The sequence below is a fragment of the Lampris incognitus genome, chromosome 2 (genome assembly GCF_029633865.1).
Source record: "Lampris incognitus isolate fLamInc1 chromosome 2, fLamInc1.hap2, whole genome shotgun sequence".
NCBI lineage: Eukaryota > Metazoa > Chordata > Actinopteri > Lampriformes > Lampridae > Lampris > Lampris incognitus.
The window spans coordinates 23,141,844-23,164,370 of NC_079212.1; the positions used below are offsets into that span (position 1 = coordinate 23,141,844).

Consider the following 22,527-nt stretch of genomic DNA (forward strand, 5'->3'; position numbering starts at 1 on the left):
AAAAAAGCTTCCTTTCCTTCCCCTTTTTGTATGTGCCATTGAGAGTTTAGAGGACTGTATATGCAAAAAGTTTACACTTTTAAATCTAATTGACATAACTGAGCACTACGCATGCTCTCTTGAATTAGGTACTTTATGCTAATGACAGCTAAGGTAATCCTTACAGAAGTGTCAAATAATACAGTTCACAATAAACAGTCTAGTGGGAAGCCATTTCAGAATAAATTTAAATAATTTGCAGGCATATTTTTTTTCACATTTTGATTTAACTTCTCACTTTGGGTCTGTAGCAAGAACAAGACGGTATAATACAATTATTAGGCATTTCAAAAATACTTTATTAACATATTTGTCTTGTCCAGACATTAAACACATCCCCTAGTCCTGTTTAGAAAAGCATCATCACAATCAGCATTTTGTACTGAACTGTGGCCTCTCTCTAGGTCCAGGACATGACAGAGATGGGAGATGGTGGCCCTGGCCAGAACTAGCTCAAGCCCACTGCCTACTGGTCTTACAGTGTTAGCAAAACCACCATAACAGCAGATTGCTAACCTGCAAGCAGCTAGCAGTAGGGCCAGTGTCACACAGTGTCCAATCAGCTGAAATGGGCTTTAGTAGCTGGAGAGAGCATGTGAGGGGCTATCTGTGAACAATTGACATTGATGCATTGAATATCCTTACATCAAACTTGTTGTGAAAACAAACTTGATAGATTTCCAGCATATTGCTGCAACTAGCTGGACTGCTATTGCATCAGTGAACTGATGGTAAAGGGATAAGGGGAACATTTGGGTCAGCTCCGAGGACCCATATCAATGACTTTCGGGCTACTGAAGAAACAAAATGTTATATTTGACAATGACTATAGTTACATGCCCTTTATTACCCTCCAACTCACATTTCAGGGAATGTCTACACAGTCACGCATTTTTGATATAAAGAGACTCTGTTCGCTGGTGTGGCTTCAAAAAGGGCTATTGTGAGTAATCAACAAAAGTCAACATCACAAATAATCAAGGCAGCGATCGATCTTAGTGATTAGTTAGCAGTTACCACATTACCAAGGACAAGGTTTTGAGCTGTCAAACTGGGATGAGGATTAGGTTCTGTATATATTCAACATGAACCTAAGTCAGACTACATGTTAATGTTGTTGATTAGCAGGTGTTAAAAATCAGTAACCCATGGGTAACAATGTACACTAGCATCAATGAATCCAGTGCAGACAAATACCACATTTTGCCTGCATAACAAGATGATAATAAACCTGACAGAAAACTAACAAATATGAGGAAGGGCCAACTGTGGGAAGGCATTGGTGTGGTCTGGTTAGTAGCGTGTCTGAGGCAATGTACGCTTGACTAGAATGATTGTATTTCTGACAAAGGACCACTGTGTCCCTGGTACCAGCGTATGCTCTCACCATAGCAAAGACAGAGCAAGGTGCATTCCAAAACCTCCCTGCACCCAAGCAGTCCTCATCATTTTAGCTCCTGTAGGTTTCAGTGAATGAACTCAACTCAGCCACTGAGGATGTACATTCTTAGTGCCAGTCCCAAGCCCGGATAAATGGGGAGGGATGCGTCAGGGAGGGCAAAGGAAGGAAGCTATGTTACTGTTGGGCAAAGGAGGAGGAGAGGGGGAAGGCATGTCCAGAGGCAGCGGGGGAGGAAGAAGGGTAGGAGTGTGGAGGTGAGAGTTGGAGTTTTAAATGAATGTATTAACTTTCAATGTAGTAGTAGTAGTAGGTTTCAGCGAACGAGTTCATTCACGGTCCCTAGATTTACAGTCATTTTTTTTGTCAGGCGAGAATGCTGGGAAAGAGAAAGAAGGCTCTGCTGACTCAGGACTCTTGAAATAATGTTTAAGTGTGTAAAATGAATAGTGGTATGGAGATAGCTGAAGGGAATGACCAAAGCTGATGTACAGTGGAGATGGGAGTTACAACCACTTTGAAGAGAGTGTTCCACAGGGTATTTTCAATTTCGACACTGGTAAACCAAATCTAAGACAATACTTCATGAGTTAGTTCCATGCCGGTTGTGGCTGTGGGCTGAGAGCTTGCCAGGTGGGTGTGCAAGCGACTTGGCCTTTTCTCTGTAAACAATGGTAACACAGAGGCAGTGGCGGGATGACAATATAGACCGATCAGCCAAAACATTAAAACCACCGACAGGTAAGTGAATTACATTAGCTCGTTACAACGGCACTCGTCACAGGGTAGGATATACTGGGCTGCAAGTGAGCGGTCAGTTCTTGAAGTTGATGGGTTGGGAGCAGGAAAAATGGGCAAGAGTAAGGATCTGAGCGATTTTGACAAGGGCCAAATGGTCTTGATGCCAGATACCAGAGGACACCTTCAGAGGTCTTGTGGAGTCCATGCCTCAATGGGTCAGAGCTGTTTTGGCGACACACGGGCGACCAACAGCATATTAGGCAGGTAGTTTTAATGTTTTGGCTGATCGGTGTATAAGTATATGCACATATATGCACAACACATACAAACATAGAGGAAGAGGGGGCTGGCCCCTCACACAAACAGGCTGGTGTGCTGAGAAAAAGAAAAAAGCAACAGAAGAACAAAAGGGACAGCGAGACACAAAAGAGGAAAACAGCAAAAATGCTGATTTGCTTTTAAACAGGCGTGTCAGTCTTTCATATTTGCCGGTGGCATCTGTGTTGCAGTGTAAATATAGTCTAAGGAAGCCATTGTTCTAAAGGTTTCTTGGTTTACCAACAGGATTTTACTGTCGGTAGTCTGCGGGGGGGGGGGTGTCCTTCTGTCAGTTGCTGTTGGTGCTCTGACCGACTAGCCTCCCTGCCTCACAGCAGCACGCAGCCCTTCTTCTTGCGCTTGCGAACCTGCAGTGCTGCTCTGGTGGCCATCTCAAACACTTCCCGCACACCGTCCTTGGTTTTGGCTGAGCACTCCAAGTAGCCGAAGGCACTGATGCGATTGGCCATGTCTCTGCCTTCTTCTGGCTTTACAGGCTCCTGTAGGATTGATGCCCATATACAGGGGGTTAATAATACACTGGTATGCAGACATTAGGAGGCTTACAGGTGTCACTGGGATTTATAGGCCTAATGGAGACTGAGGTTATGTTTGTACCATCAGTACAAATTCACACAGAAATACACAAACCTGCTTCATCTTGGCCAGCTCCCTGCGTGTGTGTTCATCATTCCTCAGATCCTTCTTGTTCCCCACCAGAATGATTGGGACGTTTGGACAAAAATGCTTTACTTCAGGCGTCCACTTTTCTGGAATGTTCTCTACAAGAACGGAAAGGCACAAAGATCACAGTCAATCTACCCATTATCTACTCTCAACAAATTCCAGTTTTGCCCTACAAGGAGAGTGCTTGTCCTTTCCCTTATCATTGCAGAGGCATAAACATTGGGGGGGGGGTCACTGAACCCTGGGTGATGGTTGGTCTAGCCTGCTAGCCAAGACCGGCGCTGTTGTTTTTTCTGGAAAGAGATGCCATGTTGAGGTACAGTAGGAATGCTAGTTGGGGCCCTGCCTAATCAAGAAACTGTGGGAAACAGGATTTTCTTAAGGGGACATGTTTCTTCATTGGTTGGACATGAATTATTGGAAGACTATGAGAACATTGAGCCAAGCCAGCAATAAATATTAAATATTCTACGTTTGCTTTCAGGAAATGCAATCCCAGCTTCCAGTCAAACAGGGCTATCATGGCCAAGTTCCATTGTGGAAATTTGTTCTGTGCATTGTGTGCATCCTTGTTCATTCCACTCCGTGTATTAAACACTAGTGAGCTAGTCTCTACCAAAAAAACCCAAACACACACACACACCGAAGTTGTTTTTACAGGAATCATATTATGCAATAGATTTATATGAACCCAATTTATGGATATATTGAATTGGTAAATGCATGATACACGTGTTCCTGCAGTGATGGCATTTGCATCTCCTGGTAATCTCCCACTCAAATTACAGAAATTGAAATAAAACTACTGGCCTTATTTCCACAGGCTTTAGATAGTGTATATACTATTAGTGCTATGCCAAGTCTTATGAGTGTTGCCAATGTGCTTTGACACTTAATATCTTTGCAACCTTTTTGTAGTGGGTTTTACCTATACAGAGCGATGTGTACAAATATTTTTAACTTTTTGCCACCATCAACAAAATTCTGACTGATCTCTGAAACGAGAACATTTTTCACCAGATGATCACAACTAACCTGTGAAAAGGAGAGGAAAACAGCAGTTTATTTATTTTCAAGTTCACATACTTTTTTTTTCCTGTGCCAAATCTCATGAGCGTAGAATCTAAATATTTATATTTAGATCAGCTTTTTAATTAACAACATTATTGGATCACATCCCTTTAAGAGTTTGTCTAGCCTTACCTAAACTGTCAGGACTGTCTATGGAGAAGCACATGAGGATGACGTCTGTGTCGGGGTAGGAGAGAGGCCTCAGTCTGTCATAGTCTTCCTGACCTGCTGTGTCCCATAGTGCAAGTTCCACCTTGAGGGACAGACAGGACAGAAGGACAAAGACAACATCAAAAAAACAAAAAGGTGGCCACAAGCACTGAGTGCCATTTCAGTCACATAGTTAACCCATAAAAAGGGGTTGGGAGTTTGACATAACCCCACATACAAGGATAGAGGCATACAAAAAGAGAAAGGGGCAAATAAGTGCAGATTGGCTGCCAACTGAAAAGGGGAGAAAAGAAATTGAAAAGAGAGAGATTTAGAATTACCCTGCCCTCGAACCAGGTCTATAAACCAAACTCCCCAGGACTGAGCATGGCTCCTCCCAAGGCTCTTCTATGGCTGTTAATCAAACTAGTCACAGCGAGAGGGGCTGTGGCTGACCTGCTCTAGATAAAACAGATACCCAACAAAAACATTTGCTACTTGTGAAGCAGAACACATTAAATCTGAGAACACACTCTGTAGGAGTATTGGATGCACAGTAACCTAGCCTATCGTGCACTAATCATACTGTGGCTGACCATAAAAGACTGCCAGTCAACTGCAGTTTATTGGCGGATCTGTAACTGTTGTCCTAGTTTATCATCCTATCCCATTTATTCTAGAGCAACCCCACCATCAGAAACACTGCCCCTGTTACCGGGGGGAAAAAGATAAATTAATGGTCTTTTCAGTCTCACGAGAGCAGCACAGCCCCCCTCCTCCCATCAAAAAGTATACTCGTGTTCTGAATTAGTTCTGGTCAGGAAAAAGGTATCTTACTAATTCTGCTGGACTCTCTTGACTGCACTCAGGGTGGCTCACCAGTTATCTGAACAAGACAGGCGATTTGTCACGGGGATGTGCAGTAGTAGGCTGGGCTGTACAGCATGCCCTGTCAGGGAACCTGAGGAAAGTCAGATCGCGGCAAACTAAAATATATCCACTACTATGGTAGACGAACGCTCATCTCCTGCTTGGTCTTGACATTTTCTCACCAGTAGGTGGCTCTCCGGAGTCGGCCATCAACAGTATGCGTTCCCCACAGGGCAGCAAGTTTTTACTTCTCAGGTCCTGCTCCATATCGAAGCTCTATGCAGAATGCATCAAGCTAATTAACTGCGCTCTCCCTTTCTTCTTAGCTGTTATTGTATGATTGGTCACATCTGGCAGCACTAATGGGGCAGTGATGAATCAAGACTGACTTCAGAACCAAGACACATCGGGAAAGTCAAATGGCTACAACTGTCAGTGCACATATGGACCAATGTTGTACAATGCCTAACATACAATGTTCTGTAAAAGGTACAGTCAAGCTAGTCTTACCTACACTTGGATTTACAAAACTTTAAATTTGAGGAAGCAAGCTGATCCAAGATTTTGCAGCACAGTGCGGGAAACAGGAACAGGATATAAAGCATTAGTCATGATGTATAACCCATGAGAGGGGGTAGTGGCCATAGTGGGACGTTAATCCTGCATCAGATGTCAGTGACGATGCATTTCCTGTTGTTGACTAGAGGTCTACAGTTCCTTCCAAGCCTTTAAAAGACAACAAAAGATTTGCTTACCATGTTCAGTGACCCCCCCCTTCTCTGTCTCAGTCCATCAGTCATTGTTCAAACTAAATTTACACCTTACTTTGTTGGGATTTATATGGCAGAACAGACTTTTTCATCCTTCAAAATGTATTTGGCAAGAGTGATTTGAAGAAAAAGGGCACAAAAGGAGAATCTAAAACTCATTATTGGGATTTCAATGCTTACACTCATCAGGACCAGGTCTGTGAATGAGCAGAACTGGAAATCACAGCCATGAACCTTGGTGTTATAACTCAGACAGCCTCCATGGATGTTACTGATTCTTTTTCTTTCTGTACCACCGGATCTTGGTTTCATAAAGATAAATGGCAGTACATTCCCTTGTTGACAAATTATCAACAGAGAAGGTTCCAAAGCTTGCTGTTGCTCAAGTTATCATCAAACTTCACGTTGCTCTCAATGTGTTCTGTAACACTGATTTCAGTTAAGCAAGCTAACAAGCAGCTCCAAGTTTGTCACTATCTAGTCATTTTACTAAGTCAACAAAATCATACATTTTTACAAAAGTGTGGTTTTTAATCAATAACCAAAACACAACTGCATGTAGTTCCATGTACCCGTGTCATGTAACCCATAGATGTGATGTGATGCAGCTATGCTCAAAAAAATAAATAAAAAAAACTAAATCATGTAAGAAATATCTCATATTCGATTTGTTTGCTTCCAGGCAAAAAAGGAGGGAGGTGCGTTTTGCAGTGTGATCAACTTGCATGGCTCATACTCATCTGGCTTTTGCAGCTGGCATTCCAGGTGCCCAGCATGCGAGTTAACATGACAATATCTGGGTAGAGACAACATTCTTGGAACAAATTCAGGATTCATACTAAGTATGTTGCCATTTTATTCCACAGCTTGTACAGACAAGTTGTCTCACAGAGTCCACATTTTCTGAAGCAAGGGCTTTAATAATCATTTAACCATAACAAATTAGCGGAAATGGAGATCTGTACAACTTACCTGTTTGCTGTCAACCTCAATGTCAGCGATGTAGTTCTCAAACACTGTTGGGACGTAGACCTCAGGGAACTGGTCCTTGCTGAAGACAATGAGTAGACAGGTCTTCCCACATGCACCATCCCCTACTATCACCAACTTCTTTCTGATGGCTGCCATCTGTCAAACAAAACACAATTTATTAGCTCTAAACTAGAATCTACCCTAGCACTGAAAAGCCAGAGGGAAAACATGCAAACACCAATGTGCTCGCACACCTAATAAAAAGCAGCACCTTGGCAAATCCAGAACCAGCTCGTTCTCTGTCAATGCAATAAAAGAAGGAAACTAGAAAAGGGAAAGAACAAGTGAGGAAGAGAGAGGGAGAGCGGGGTGATCTAAGTCCCGTTCCTGAGCCGCACCCTCTTCCTCTTCCCTTTCCTGGGTTGTGTCCTGTGCGTTAGGTGGAAAACAGAACGGGGCCGAGGGTTCAGCGCTGGCCTGGAAAAGCAGGCAGAAGGAAGCAAAGGGAACAGGAGGAGGATCAGAGAATGCTGCACTCAATAAATGGCGCAAGATACAACACTATACACACCCTGCTGCCCATGCAAGGCCTTTCATGGGCTCTCCAAATCGCGCATGCAAACACACACGCATGCGCGCACACACACACACACACACACACACACACACACCTCTAACTGTACCACTGCTGTGTAACCTTGGCTTAGGGAGCTAAGTAGGCACTCATTTTAGCCTGTCTCCGCCCACTCACATTTAGAAAAAAGTAGCTGTGGATCAAGAGGACAGTGATGGTGGTGTGGCGGGGCTGAAGGTGGCAGTGTTGGAGAACACCCCACCTCAGCTTCTCATTAGTCTACCAAGAGAGTTTGGTGGGCTAAAACCTGCACATGGCTTTCTATTCGGCTTATGAGCCAACAAGCTGGATAACATGCATGCTGCCTATGTTGCATGAGTCCCCACATTAAGCAGCTAATCCAGAGGGGGCTGATTGTAATGTAATTTTTCCCCCTGGAATTAATAAAAATCATGGATGGATCATCTCTCTCAAAGAGTCCGTGTTGTGTGTAGGACTGGGGTTTGATAGCTGGTTCTGTTTTGGAACCAATTCTGAGTTGATAAAATATCCGGCTTTGCTAAATTCAGAGATAAACTAATCTCTTATTGACCCCCCCCCCCCAAAAAAAATTCGCACCTATATTCTACAACCGCCATCAGTTGCATATACACTATTACAGCACAAAAGATCATTTAATTTTGACTGTGGATTCAACAAGTGATGATGTCATGCGGATGTGTCTACACCCACAAAATCTACACCCAATTTTATTTATTTCTGACATCATGGTCAATTACAATACATTACAGTACAGTACAAACAACTGGCAAGAACGGACCCAAATATCTGAATAAAAATTAATAAGCTGCCTTTGACCTATTTGTAAATTTTCTATTATTTTCTTTATCAATTCTTTTTTTCTCCATTTAACTTTCGTTGTAGGATTCAAATGGATTTGCATTCTATACAAACAGATTTGATACAGGATTCAGATTTGATAAAATGGTATCTAACCCCAACCCTGCTGGTGCATCTAATTTTTTGTTGAAATTATAATGAGGGCAATCAGCTCTCCTATACTGGGTCCATACCAACATGTTTTCAGCTTAAAGAAAAAACAAAAAATTTTACCACCCCTTTACTGATATCCAGTGCCCAGTTTCACACCACAGTTGTCCGCTTTCTGTCCTTCAGTGCCAGATAGGCATTTTTTAAGTGCCACCTGGCTTGTAGGTGAAAGATATGACCACACACATACACGGATCAATATACATCTCCCACAAGCTGACAGTAATGGATAGATGGCAGTGGGTGATGGGATAACAGCCTGGCTGACAGCCAGCAGCCTCATTCTCCAGACCTTCACCGACCTCAACCTAGACCAACACCAACTATACACTGCAAGACTTAAGACTCACTGAACACTGACAAAGTAACTAAATCAATGATGATAAAACAGAAGCGAAATCCTTCTAAGCTATATACATTTGAGACACACTCCTTTAAGGGGGGGGGGGACTGCGGTGAGTGAGTGGCCCAAATAGCATCTTCTAGATTATACCTTCTTCTACGAGTCAGAGCGTTTAAACTGGTTTATATGTCCACATCATGTTCTCAGTTTCTTTGTCTTTTTGCTTGTTCTTCCCTTCTTTCTTTCTTTCCCCCCTTTCCTCTCTTTCTTTCTTTCCCCCCTTCCTGAAGTTCCTTCTTTCCTCCTTTTCATGGGTTCCTCCTTTGCCCCCCTGCCCCCTTTCTAGGGTTCTTTCTTGCTTTCTGGGGTTCCTCCCCCTCTCCCTTTCCCTCTTTCTTCTCTCTTTCTCTCCATCTTTGGAGACAGCCACCTGTTCTGTGAGATAGCAGGCTGCCGCTCTGCTCCATACATCATACTGTCATTGCCAGAGGGACACACACACACACACACACAGGCTAGTTGCTACAGTACAACGCTTTCTATTTGCTGTTTGAGACCACCTCAGAAAAAAAAACCCATGATGCACTTCTCCTACAATGCTTAAGCATGTTACTAATGGATGGTTGATCTCTGATGAGCATGTCGTCTCATGTGACAAATAGTAGTGCAGCACATTATAATGAGCAGACCCCAGTAAGTGTGTGTTCTGCTCAAGTACAAAGTGGGACACAAGGCTCTAAATTCTTCTCACTTCCCTTTTCTCTTTGTTGAAATCAATTCTACATACAATTTTGTTTCTCTCCATTCCAGATTAATTTCCAACAGGTTTTATTCACACAAGGTAGATACCAATAATACCAGTATCTTACTGTCCAAGTTACAAGTTCATTCCTCTGTTAACTCAAGTGAGGCACATCATGGTTCACTCTTGGATGACCTTACTTGCTTTAACAAGTGTTCGCTGAACAACTGTAATGTTGGTGTGTGTGAACCACTCTTTGTATGGCTTCTAGTTACTACCTGCAAACCCACATTAACATGTACACTCCCTCCTCGTTCTACCGTCTGCGCCTTATTCAATAGCGATGAGCTCTAGGTCCAAACATTTCTCTCACCTGGCCCCAGAATTGTGGAATGTATTACTGTTTTCCATTAGAGCTGCAGACTCACTTCATTCAAGAAAGGCCTAAAAACTTGCCTTTTCCACTCTGCCCTAACCAACAGATTATTCTAAACATTACTGGAATGCTGACTGTGGCACTGCTGAGCTATTTTAATTTGAATCGGCTTCAATTCATGTCACTGTTGGTGATCTACCTGTTGCGCACTTACACTAATTGCACTTCATATGACATGCACTGTTGGCTATATGATTACAATTTAGTGCTCCAAGATCGCTGTAAGACAAGTCAAAGTGCTTTGCATAAAACACAAAAGGCATTAAGAGAAGCAACAAAGGCAATAAAAATGCATTTAAAAAAAAGTAAAAGTTACATTGCGGTGTAAGATGAAAATCAAAAACTTTAAGTTTTATTTAATAAAAGGCAGCAGCAAAGAGGAAAGCCTTCAGTCTAGATTTAAAAGAACAGAGTTGTAGCAGACCTGCAGTTTTTTGGGAGCTTGTGTCAGACATGTGGTGCATAAAAACTGAAAGCTGCCTCTCCATGTTTAGTTTTGACTCTGGGGACAGAAAGCAGACCCGTCCCAGATGATTCGAGCGGTCTGAATGGTTCATAGTGTAGCGGTAGATCAGAAATGTATTTTGTCCCTAAAGCATTCAGTGCTTTATAAACCAAGAGCAGAGTTTTAAAATCAATTCTTTGATGGACAGGAAGCCAATGTAGCGACCTCAGGACTGGAGTGATGTGATCCACTCTTTTGGTCTTAGTAAGGAATCAAGCAGCAGAGTTCTGAATCAGCTGCAGCTGTTTGATTGATTTTTTAGAAAGACCTGTAAAGACACTGTTACAGTAGTTGAGTCGACTGAAGATAAATGCATGGACAGGTTTTTCCAATCCTGCTGAGACACAAATCCTTTAATTCTTCATATATTCTTCAAGTGATAGTAGGCTGACTTTGTAATTGTCTTAACGTGGCTATCTAAATTCAGACCTGAGTCCATGACTACACCAATATTTCTGGCTTGGTTTGTGGTTTTTAACATTACCGATTGTGGCTGAGTGCTGACTTTTAATCGTTATTCCTTGGCTCCAAAGGCAATTAATTACTTCAGTTTTAGCTTTGTTTAACTGAAGAAAATTCTGCGACATCCAATCACTAATTTGTTCAACACACTTACTCAGTGCTTGTATGGGTTTATAGTCCCCTGGTGATATGGTTATGTAAATCTGCATGTTGTCTGCATAATTATGGTAACATTTTGTTGTTTTCCATGATCTGGACTAGTGGGAACATATATATGTTCAACAGAAGCGGCCCCAGAATGGAGCCTTGGGGAACTTCACAGGTCATTTTTGTATCCTCAGATTTGTAATTAGCTACAGACACAAAGTAGTCCCTGTCCTTTAAGTAGGATTCAAACCAGTTTAGTGCTGTGCAAGAAAGTCCCACCCGGTTTTCCAATCAGTCTAGTAGTATGTTGTAGTAAACTCTGTCAAATACAGAACTGAAATACAATAATACCAAGACTGAGATTCTGCCCATGTCTGTGTTTGAGCGGATGTCATTAAAGACCTCAGCAAGAGCAGTCTCAAATGCTGTGGTCAAAATCCTGACTGGAAGACATTGAAACTGTTGTTTAGTGGCAAAAATGTATTGAGCTGCTGGAAAACAGCTTTTTCCATTATTTTACTTAAAAAAGTGAGGTTTGATATGGGCCTATAACTGTTCAGTAGTGAAGTCTCTAGCTTATTCTTTTTTTTTTTTAAGAGTGACTTAATGACTGCAGTTTTCAGGGAATGTGGGAAGAGACCTGAGAGAAGAAATGTGTTGACAATTTGTATAAGATCTGAGGACACGCAATTAGAAACATTTTTGAAAAAGCCTGTTGGCAGAATATCAAGGCAGCAGGAGGAAGATTTCAGATGTTGTATGATGTCCCAAGTTTTGATGGTTTATGGGATCAAATTGTGACATGCTATTTGAATTGATGTTAGGTGGACTTAGGGACAACACATGCCCTGTACCTAGTATGGAGGCACTGGCTGCCTATCTAATTTTCTGAATTTTGACATTAAAGAAGGCAAATTCATTGCAGGCCCTGGTAGACAGAAATTCAGAGGTTAATGCCACTAGGGGGCTTTGATAGCCTGTTGACAATAGCAAACAAGGCACATACATTATTATTGTTTTTGGCAATGATGTCAGAGAAGTAGGACCGCCTTGCATTTCTCAGTTCCAAATTATAAATGTGCAGTCTCTCTTTATAGATTTCATAATTAACAATAAGATTTGTTTTTCACCATCTGCATTCAGCTTACAACACTCTTCTATTCTGACCAGCGTGACACATCTGTAGGTTAACACTAATATTTTGCTAATTCCAAGTCACTATGGATAAAAGTGTCTACCGATGAGAAAGTATAAAATGTATATTTAAAAAAGGTAAACTAAAACCTTTAATTCAAATGTAAACAAAAGGGTAGCCATGCTACCAAAATACTAGACACAGGAATGGAACCTGGCATCCCTCCCAAATTGATTGACAAGTCTCGGAATACAAGGACTACAGGTGGAGAAAGACGCAATATACTTAGTTTCACCTGATAACAACTCTTCAAGTTATGCATGGAAACATACCCCAATGTTACATGGTCAAATAAATCATAGGTTGAGCCTTAAATACTGAAACGTTTCAATTGAATCCAGGGCTGAATGATGTATCGTTTCAGAATCAACATCCCAATACACTCGTGTGCTGGTCCCATTGCAAAGGATGCAGTGTCAGGCAAATCTGGCCCATCAGTTTTTACTGCTTGACAGAAAACAAAATCAAAGCAAGGTCCACTTTTTTATGGCTATGCTTGATGAATAATATTGTAGCACATCTGACAAATAGTCTAATTGACTCTTGCACAGCTGCTTTATTTCCTCCTCTAAAATCACCCTTGTCACTGTTGGAGTGATAAACTCTGCAGGTGGAGCTTTGAAAGTCAAAAGCTGCATATATCTGATGAAGTCATCTAATTCCTTTTTATTCTTTAAAATTGCAATACATATTGCAAAAAAAACAATATCCTAATGTCTATTTTTATAATATTGTTCAGCCCTACCTACCTATGTCCATTATGAGTGCATCCAAAACTAAAAACCTGTTTTTATTATTTTGTGACACTAAATTGTGTGACATTTTCAAGAATAATCAAGTGAGCCCTGGATTTTATACCAGATTTGTATAAAAAAGGAACTTATATAATACACACACACACACACATATATATATATATATATATATATATATATATATATATAGTGTGTGTGTGTGTGTGTGTATGTGTGTATATATATATATAAAATGAAGATGCCAGATAAGATCTTGGCCAGGGACACAATGCATGACGAACTGGTTTTCATATCACTCATAGTTTAAAGAATATCAAAAGAAAGAAGAAAATAAAGAGAATGAGAATTAAAGAGAAATTACTCAGACACATGAGTAAAGTGAAGTGTTACACGAGTCATATCAGATTCAAAGAGAGGTTTGGAAATGCCTGTGCATTAAGGCTGTACTCTGAATGCTGGGGCACATACAAAGACTCTTGCGTAGTCACATGACCCGTCTTGGGGAGGGTCAAGTGTGTGTGCGTGTACGTGAGTCTGCATGCATCTCAGGCAAAATTTGCCTGGCTTGCATAATGTTTGTTCCCATGCAGGAGAGCAGGAAGGGGCAAAGTTCTCATTCCTCTCTACACAACCCATGTAGTCCTTTCACGCAGCCAGTTCTCAAGTCACCCAGGCAGTATTTGCTGACCAGAGTGTGAGGTGGCGGGTAGTTGGAAGAGTTACAGGAGGGTTAGTAAAAAAGGAACTACTCCCCCTTCCTGAAGTATCAACCAGCTTCTTAATCATATGGATTAGTGAACACAAGGAATTTATTTGCACTGACCCCGCATTGCTTACAAGAAGCAAGGTGGAACTACACAGTAAAAAAAACCTTATTGTACAACTTTCATAGGTTTTCACCAGTCCAAATATCAGCATCAAGGGAAGGGAGAAAGCACACATTTTTTGTACATTCCCACAGCTATTGTAGGGCTATGGAAATGTGTATAAATATATAATCCGGTTTTGATTATAAGCAGAAGATCAGACATAAAAAAAGAGATAATCCATAATTGTCCAAATTATGAAGGTTTTTGTAATTGCTTATTTTGATGGCTATTATTGTGTATTTCCTTGGAAAAAATGATTCACCATAATCAGCCAAATGATACAGTAGAATGAGGCAGATAGTGGAAAGTTTAAAGAAGCTAACTTATTGGGTCTGAGCAACAGATATGACAGACCAAGCTCGAAGAAGGCCTTTACTAACATACAAAAACCATGTATGGATCTCTGGTCAAACACCACTGCCGTTACCTGTCCCACCATAGATGCCAATAAGTTAAGAACAATGGATTTCAAGATCATAGCCGCAAGTCGGGTCTACGCTGACTCATGATGTGTCACACAGCTGCCCTAAATACCATAAAAGGTTTGCACTGAAGAAAGCCTGGGGCTGGCCGAAACAGTGATTTACACTAAACAAATAAATACAGCAAGAAGAATACGACCATGTGAAGAAGCTGATTGCTGGAGTCCGAGTCCAAAGGTCAAACAGTGAGTTCAAGGAAGAAAATAAACAGCCAGTCCTTAGCCATTCGTGATGACAATAATCCGACTAACCACAACGTCAAACTACAAATGACAAACAATATACGATGCAAGTGAAATCTACTTTTGGCCATAGACAGCCTTATGTGTATATATTAGGGCTGGGACTTTAACGCGTTAATTCGATAATTAATTATAGGAAAAATAACGGCATTAAAAAAATTAACGCATTTTATCGCATTTTATTTTTACACTCCAGTCAACAAGGAATGCTTCTCAGTGCACTCGTTTCTGGCATACGGATTATACCGATGCTCCGAGTGACGTCAGTCAAGCGGAAGGCGGAGTAGGTTAGGCTAACAAGTTAGTATGCTAACAACAGATGTGATGGACGACAAGGATGACACCGCGTTGCTTAGCTCTGTGGATGGGAAATTTACGTTTAAAAAACGGTCGGATGGAAGCCTACATAAAAGCACTGTTGTGTGCAGACTCTGCAACAAAGAGTTTGCATCGCACCGCAGTTATTCAAGCCTCAGGTACCACCTAAATGCGAAACACGTTGCAGCTAGTACGAACACCGGAGCTAACGCTAACGCGAGTGCTCCTCCTAGTACAACGAAGCAGAGTCGCCAACCGACTCTCCACCATATGACGGGTTTCAAAGCCAAGATGAGTAAGTCCACGTCTGATAAATTAACAAACTCACTGGCGAAATGGATTGCTGTGGACTGTAGACCACTTTCAGTGGCAGAAGATCAGGGGTTACAAAAAGTACTGCGTTTACAAAACAAACTTGTTTTGAACAAAATAAACAGGATTTTGTTGTTTAAACTTATCTATGGGTCTATTCATTGATTTAGTCATCTACCAAGACCTGTTTGAATTGAAAAATGTTGCTTCTAGTGTCAAATATCGATATGCGATTAAAATGCGATTAATTAAGATTAATTAATTACAAAGCCCATAATTAATTCGATTAATTTTTTTAATCAAGTCCCACCACTAGTATATATATATATATATATATATATATAGGGGCAATTGCTGCGGGCAGGAACTGCTGCGGGCAGGAACTGCTGCGTCTTTTACCATGGCAGAAGCCATTGCGAAACGTTATTCAATGATCACAAAGCAACAGGATGAGGCAAATACAGGGTAATACACAGGAACGGCTGTCATCTGGACAGTTATGAGTAAATGCATACCAAATGTGGGACAATGTGGGTCCTTTGATTCTTCCAGTCCAACGTGAAGGAAATCATCAGCATGCAACACGTATGACCAGAGCCAGAAATGTTAAAAAAAAAAAAAGAAGAAAAGAATAGAGAACCGGTTGGTTGAGTATTGATGCATCGATTCAAAATGGCAGAATGTACAGATTGGATGATTACTAACAATGAGTCACTCAAAGTTCACCTAGGACACTTTTCAACAATGTGTGTATGTATGTATGTGTGTGTGTGTGTGTGTGTGTGCACGGTAAAGCACAGGAGGACGTGCGCTACGAGGAATGTCTCAGCCAATTTCAAAGTCCTCAGACCTTCTCAAATACACAACACGCCTGAACCACCACTGCAGTAAGCTAGGCCACACCATTGTACCAATTTCTGTGTGCATGCTGTGCACGTATGGGTTTAAAAACAGGACAAAGTTAACTTACAATGAAGAGTAAAATCTTGAATGTCTATTTATTTACACTTATAGCCTGAGGTGTGTGCTAAACTCTAGTTGACTTGACGGTCTCACAGAAAGCTGCCAACAGGATGCTTTATCCCTTCTTCCATTCCTCTTGTCCTCCATCTCCCAGCCTAAAAAGGAACTAAGTGAGGACATGTGAACAATTCTCCACATTTAAAAAAAAAAATGCTGCCTTAGGCACACATTTTATGATAGAATTAAAAAGTGAGTTACATAATACAAACTTTGTTCCTATATAATTAAGACAGATGCTCTGTTCAGCTGGTTTAAACATGAAATACTGTTTACAATACATTTACTATAATGGCTATAAGAGATTTTAATTTAGGAAACGTTTTATAATATTTGGTCAAACTCTTTCTACATGAATGAATGAATGAATGAATGAATGAATGTCTGTCACTGCGCAGCTGTACAATGAAATTAAGTGCAACTCCCCTGTGGTACAAAATAAAATATATACAAATAGTCAAAATACAAATAGACACACATTTGCAGCACAATCAACATATAATGTATGCGTAAGTGTAAAAATAAGTGTAATATCTATTACACTAGATAAATAGTCTACATCCCAACAACTGTCAAGTAAGTAGATGCACTGAGGAGGAAAAAAAAAACAAAAATCTGGGTATAGCGGCTGTAAATGGAGACAGAAAATGTCCTCTGTACCCGCTCCTTGTCAGCCAGTCAGGAGTGTTCTTTATAAGCCAGTGTCTCCATTGGTCCCCATTTGCTGTCAATCATTTTTCACGAGGCTCTTAGGCAGATGTCAGGGGGTGACTTTTTTCCTGCACTACTGTTTTCTAGATTTTTTGATTTAGCCAACTCTTGCTAACTTCTGCCTAGGATAAAATCACGCATGTAAGTGCACATCACTGGTTTGCAAAAAGAAGACAGAGGCCAAGGAGTGTCAAGATGTTAGCTATCCATGCAGCATAAAATCCTATCTTCTGTTTTGTTTTTTATGAATGGCCAGCTCACTAGCAAAATGTGATCCATGTCATATGCAGTCCTCTAAAACGTCACGTTCTGACAACACCTTTTACCCTTCCCAGCTGCCTCTCCATACCTTTTCACTCTTACCTAGTGGGACTTCTTACCAGTTAAAATGCCACTGAGTAGAATTAAAAAAACTTTTAAAAAAAAGATTGCCAAAAACATGTGTTGAAATGCTACAAGGGAAAATACAACCATTACGGATCTATTACATCTAATGGGTTTGCCCATTTTCATCTCTGAACACTAGTCAAGCACAAGGCACAACTGGTATTTTTGCTTTTTTGGAAATCTTGTCAGTGCATAGAAAGTGATTTGTTTTATGTATCAGTGAAACATATTGTCTCTGCAGGAATTTTCCTTGAGGAAATTCTCAAAAAAAAAAAAGAGTAAAAGAACGATGTGAACACCAGCCGACTGTTATTTTGGTGCATGAAAACAGAGGCAGACAGAGCTCCACAGACAGCCTTCAGAAGAAACTTAAAGGATAAGACTTACGGAAAAATAAAAAGGAGGGGGGAAAAAGCAAGCGGCAGGGAAATAAAACTAGAATAAATACTGGTGACACCTTCACGCAATGAACAGATGCAGAGTTGTTTGCTTTTTTTACTGGACAGGTACACTAACAACTAGATGAGCCAGTTGCTTTTTTCTGATCGTGGTCAATATTAACCCAGCCTATATTTACAATAACTACAGCAGTATTCCTAGCAGCATAATAATCCCTAAAAAGCTTTCCGTTTCCTAGATAGTACATTTTTACCGAGAGCAACATTATGGCCGAACTGTTAGCTTAGTGATGTTTGTCGTGCTTTTAAACATTACGTTCATCAATAAATGTTGGTTAAAAGCACATCTACTTTTTAAGTGTCGAGTTCTTCAAGCATAAGATAAAAACTCACATAGTGGTTACTTCCTCCAATTGCTTTTTTTTTTTAAGCACGACTAATGTCCTTGGCCCCTATGCAAATATTTAGCCCAGAAACACCACTCTTTGCTAAATAAAATCTAATGCAAGCAAACAGTGTACAAGTGTCTATTCTGTCAAATTCAGCTACTTATTTCTAGTAGTAGTACGTTTGCTGTTTGAGATTTTATTTGAGAACTTCATGTAAACAAATAACAAAAATTACCTGGGTTGAAGACAATTTCTGTCTATTTTTCCACCCTAAAAGAAAGTTTTCTCCTCAGAAAAAAAAGTTGTTCCACTTGCAAGGGAGAAAATTTCTGTTGTAGGCCTACTCTATGTTGACTTTTCTCAGCAATGGGCTGATCTTCCAACATTGTTTGCATGCCACTAATATTTACAATGCGATGTAACTAAAGGTGACAGCACTTGGGGAATGCAGTCAAACTTTAGTAAACGGTTAAAACTTGCAGCCACAGAAATCACTAGTGACCAAAAAACTCACATAAGTGGGAGTTAAAAAAAAAAAAGAAAAAAAAAGTGGCGGCATGAAAAAGAAAATGAAATTGTGTGAATATGCCCTTAAGTGTGTCAGATTGGAATTGGGCTCATTTAGACTAAGAGTTGACTTCAATGGCCACATCTACATGGCCATCTGGACCCAGTGGGCATGCCACAGGTCATGCTGAATTTTCCAAATAATTGCTTCAGTTGAAAAAAAAACTATTAGAAAATATTGTTATAATATTGTCATTTCTGGTTTGGACAGAAATTTTCATGTTCGGGTTAGGCTCACATTTTCAAGGCCAAGTCGAGCTCTGCGTGAGACCAGTGCTGGGTGATAGTAGGAAGATGAAAGGCGAGCATCAGACCAAGTCAGGGAACCAAGGGGGAGCCTAAAATAGGACAGAGCCATTGAGACTCCCCCGGCCTAATTTATCACATCGCTCAGCTCAGTTCAGAGCAGAGGACCAGAGAGAAAAATATCACAGAGATGTATCCATTCATCCACCCTCGAGTCTTCGCTGCAGCTCAAACAGACAGACAGATAGATAGAAATGGAAGGAAACAGGCAAGGAGGGAGATGGTGGTGAGGGCAGAACAAGAGAGATAGAAAGAGATAATGCAAGCATGTGATGCAGATAAACTTAACACATACATAACTGGTAGTCTTTTGATTAATATTCGATGAGTATGAAACAAATACGTGGATGAATTAGTCATGGGGTGACTTGCGGAGGAAGCTAATCAGGATTTGGGTAGGAAATCATTACCGTTTCCCTCTCGACAAGTCCTCGGCAAGGGCTGCTGTCGTATGATTACGTGTGCACACACTTCAACAAACACACACACCCATAAACAATCCTTGCTGGCTCAGTGAGGAAGGTTGACATGTACCCTATATCTAAATCTCCTTTCCCTCCATTTTTACCCTCCCATTCTGCCAAGTGCCCTTCCAGACTCCTGTTCTCAGCCTGTCCCTGTCTCACCACATCCTTTGATCGCGCTTCCTGTGTTGCAGTGTGATGTCACCATTGGGAGCTAATGTTCCGTATCCTTAGGGCGCTGCACTCCTCCTTGCCTATTGACACACGGCACAAAGGACAACCTGACCAGACAGATGCACACACACAAACACACTACCAGTATACACAGTTGGACTTGTCGTTATGATGCTCTCATTTGTCCAGTCCATCTGTGCCTTAAAGAGGAAGTGTTGGGAAATTGCTATCAACAGGAACTGCAACAAATGCTAAGCTTTCTGAACGGGTGGGGGATGTGGCTGCCGGAAACTGCCAGTAATAATATCCCCACATTATCTCCTGTAAAGTACCAAGAAGACAGGGTATTTTCCCCCAAAAGGATTTTAAGGACAGTGCATCTACATGCATCATGTCACACTCCACTGTAGTGTAGACCCCATTTGCCATACATTCCCAGTTTCCACACACCACCAATTAAGTAGAAAACAACAACAGAAGCAGATTATGGTTTAAGATCGTCATTTTCACCAGTCTCTCTCCCGCAGTCAAATTAGTCTTCAATTTGATAATGACACTGGCCACACTGGAGACCGCTGAATGAAGGAGGGCTTCTCAAACTAATTATGAACAGGGCCAAATAATCTGTTGTGAAGCACATGATTTGGGCTATATGGGGGTCTACTGTGGGCATCTATAGCTAAGCAACACAAACAATCAACAGCTCTTTATTATATATAACCAAGAGCCGTAGAGGGGGGAAAAAATCCCTCTGTGTCCAAGCAGTTCAAAAATGCACTAGGACGACTTGCATTGTGACCCAATAAGGAAACATAAGCGTCACTTCCAGTCATAGGTTCCCCATCCCTGAAGCACTAACCAATGCACACAATGGGCAGAGAGCATAACAATCATAGTGGGTCAGTGCAAAAAAAAGCACCCTAGGAAGAATGGAAAAGAAAATTAGGTTGAGACCTGGGTCAGATGCCCTCTGGCTATGCTGATGTATATGAAACGAGTGTTTCATAAAGGCAATTTACTTGTTAAGGCTTTCGCATTGACCTAGTGAGCAAATCAGCCATCTCTTACATTGACCTCAGTCCTGGCCACAGTACACTAATAGGCTCAATCAAAATACCTTATACAAGCCACAGCAAAGACCAATAAAACAGTGACCAAAAACAAAGCATCTTCTGATTGTGAATTCCATCCATAATTCTTCCTCAAACTGCACTGATTATTAATTAGTGCATTGTATGTGTGCGTGCACTTAACTGGACAACATGCTTCCCTCTGTCCCCTACCTGTGTGAACTGCTTGGTCAGCAGTCAGCTGTTCTTCCACAATGACATCATACACACTCTTCTGTAGTCCCCCCCCCTCACACACACACACACAAGGGGGATAATAAGGGACCCCAAGTACTATAGCTGCAATATAATGTCGTGTACAAGACGAATGGTTCTGTTGATTGATTTGCAGTCGTCGTGTCAACATAACAAATGTGTCTGGTGGTATAGTTGGTTTTGGTGAAGCCGAGCATGCCGAAACAAGGAGTTGAGAAGAACATGCCGCTAGGTATGGGGGTCTGCTACATTGGCCGGGAGGCAGAAGAAGGGTGTGGTGACTCGGGGGGAGGAATGTCCTCCGGACAGAGAATTGTTTAGCCAATCATTTGGGCCAAACAAACAGGGAAAACGTCTTAACCACAGAGTCAATTTTAGGAGGTTAGTAAACACGAAGTTAAATTGGCTTCCCTCTTTGCATTCCAAAGTCACCGGTCGGCTCAAACGCCTAGAATACCATCGATTCTCTCTCACTGGCCAAACAGGTTTTCCACAGCGGACGAGACAAGAAACTTTTCGCAACACGATAGAAATGTTGCTGCTCTGCCTAGCTTGGCCACTTTCAGTAATTAAATTATTAAACCATATGCGCTGCTCGCTGAATTACCAGATTAAGAGCGTCTTGTCTCCACAAAGCCCTGTAACGATGTGATAAGACGGAGGAAACAGGTGTGTCCCCACTTAATGGTATTTTCCGTCACCGCCGAACAATCCACGATTAAACCCACATTTTAACGAGGGCACTTTCAAAACAACTAACAAGTCTTAACTCGTCGATCCCATTTAAATGCCTCGACAGAGAAATGACACCACCCTACACTTTTTCTCCAAAGCCCCGAAAGTCGCTTCATAATTTTTTTTTAAAAACAACCCTGCTCTGCCCATCGGGACGTTTAAATAAGTGAATGTTTCTCACCTCGTCCCAGCCTGTGCTTTCAAATTCTGAAGAAGTGGTCTTGTCTTTTTCCCCTCTCTCTCTCTCTGCGTTGTCGCCCTTATTCACTTCTTGCAGCCTTGGGTATGGGTGCACCGCCGAGGACGGACCGACGCTGACTGACAGTCTCATAAGACCCGCCCATCCAGACGACGGGAGCGTTTGAGATTCTTGCGTCTTCTTGTGATTGGCTGCAGACAGGCTTCAGCCGTTAGAGAAGCGGAGATCCCCGCCCCTTTACGGTTAGAAAATAATGACATCATTTATACACGGCAGGGAGGGCGGGAGGTTGGGTGTGCGGCCAAGTTAAGTTTTTCTTACAGCCAAGCGTCTATATGAGTTGTATTTTCCTCTGACTTTCACCAGCAGCGAGCTCCGGTTTAAATCATTGCACCCCACTATG

General features: G+C 41.5%; 1 protein-coding gene across 2 annotated transcripts; it reads right to left on the minus strand.

Annotated features, from left to right (window-relative positions):
- Positions 1 to 210: 210 nt before the first annotated feature.
- Positions 211 to 22,233, minus strand: LOC130107285 (rho-related GTP-binding protein RhoA-D-like). 2 transcript variants are annotated; one of them, XM_056273808.1, is made up of 5 exons: positions 22,107 to 22,233; positions 7,018 to 7,173; positions 4,388 to 4,508; positions 3,149 to 3,279; positions 211 to 2,997 (listed from the first exon to the last, which is right to left on the minus strand). In XM_056273808.1, the coding sequence occupies exons 2-5, from the start codon at positions 7,171 to 7,173 to the stop codon at positions 2,827 to 2,829; spliced, it is 579 nt and encodes a 192-aa protein (XP_056129783.1). In that variant the 5' UTR covers positions 22,107 to 22,233; the 3' UTR covers positions 211 to 2,826. The 2 variants fall into 2 exon arrangements, with proteins under 2 accessions (XP_056129783.1, XP_056129784.1); XM_056273809.1 differs by lacking the exon at positions 22,107 to 22,233 and adding an exon at positions 7,289 to 7,344.
- Positions 22,234 to 22,527: the final 294 nt, after the last annotated feature.

Coding starts and splice junctions, on each gene's coding strand:
- LOC130107285 (XM_056273808.1), bottom strand. CDS start 7,173: ATGGCAGCCATCAGAAAGAAGTTGGTGATAGTAGGGGATGGTGCATGT. Junction 4,509..7,017: donor TTGAGGTTGACAGCAAACAG/GTAAGTTGTACA, acceptor CTGTCCCTCAAG/GTGGAACTTGCACTATGGGA. Junction 3,280..4,387: donor AGACAGTCCTGACAGTTTAG/GTAAGGCTAGAC, acceptor CCGTTCTTGTAG/AGAACATTCCAGAAAAGTGG.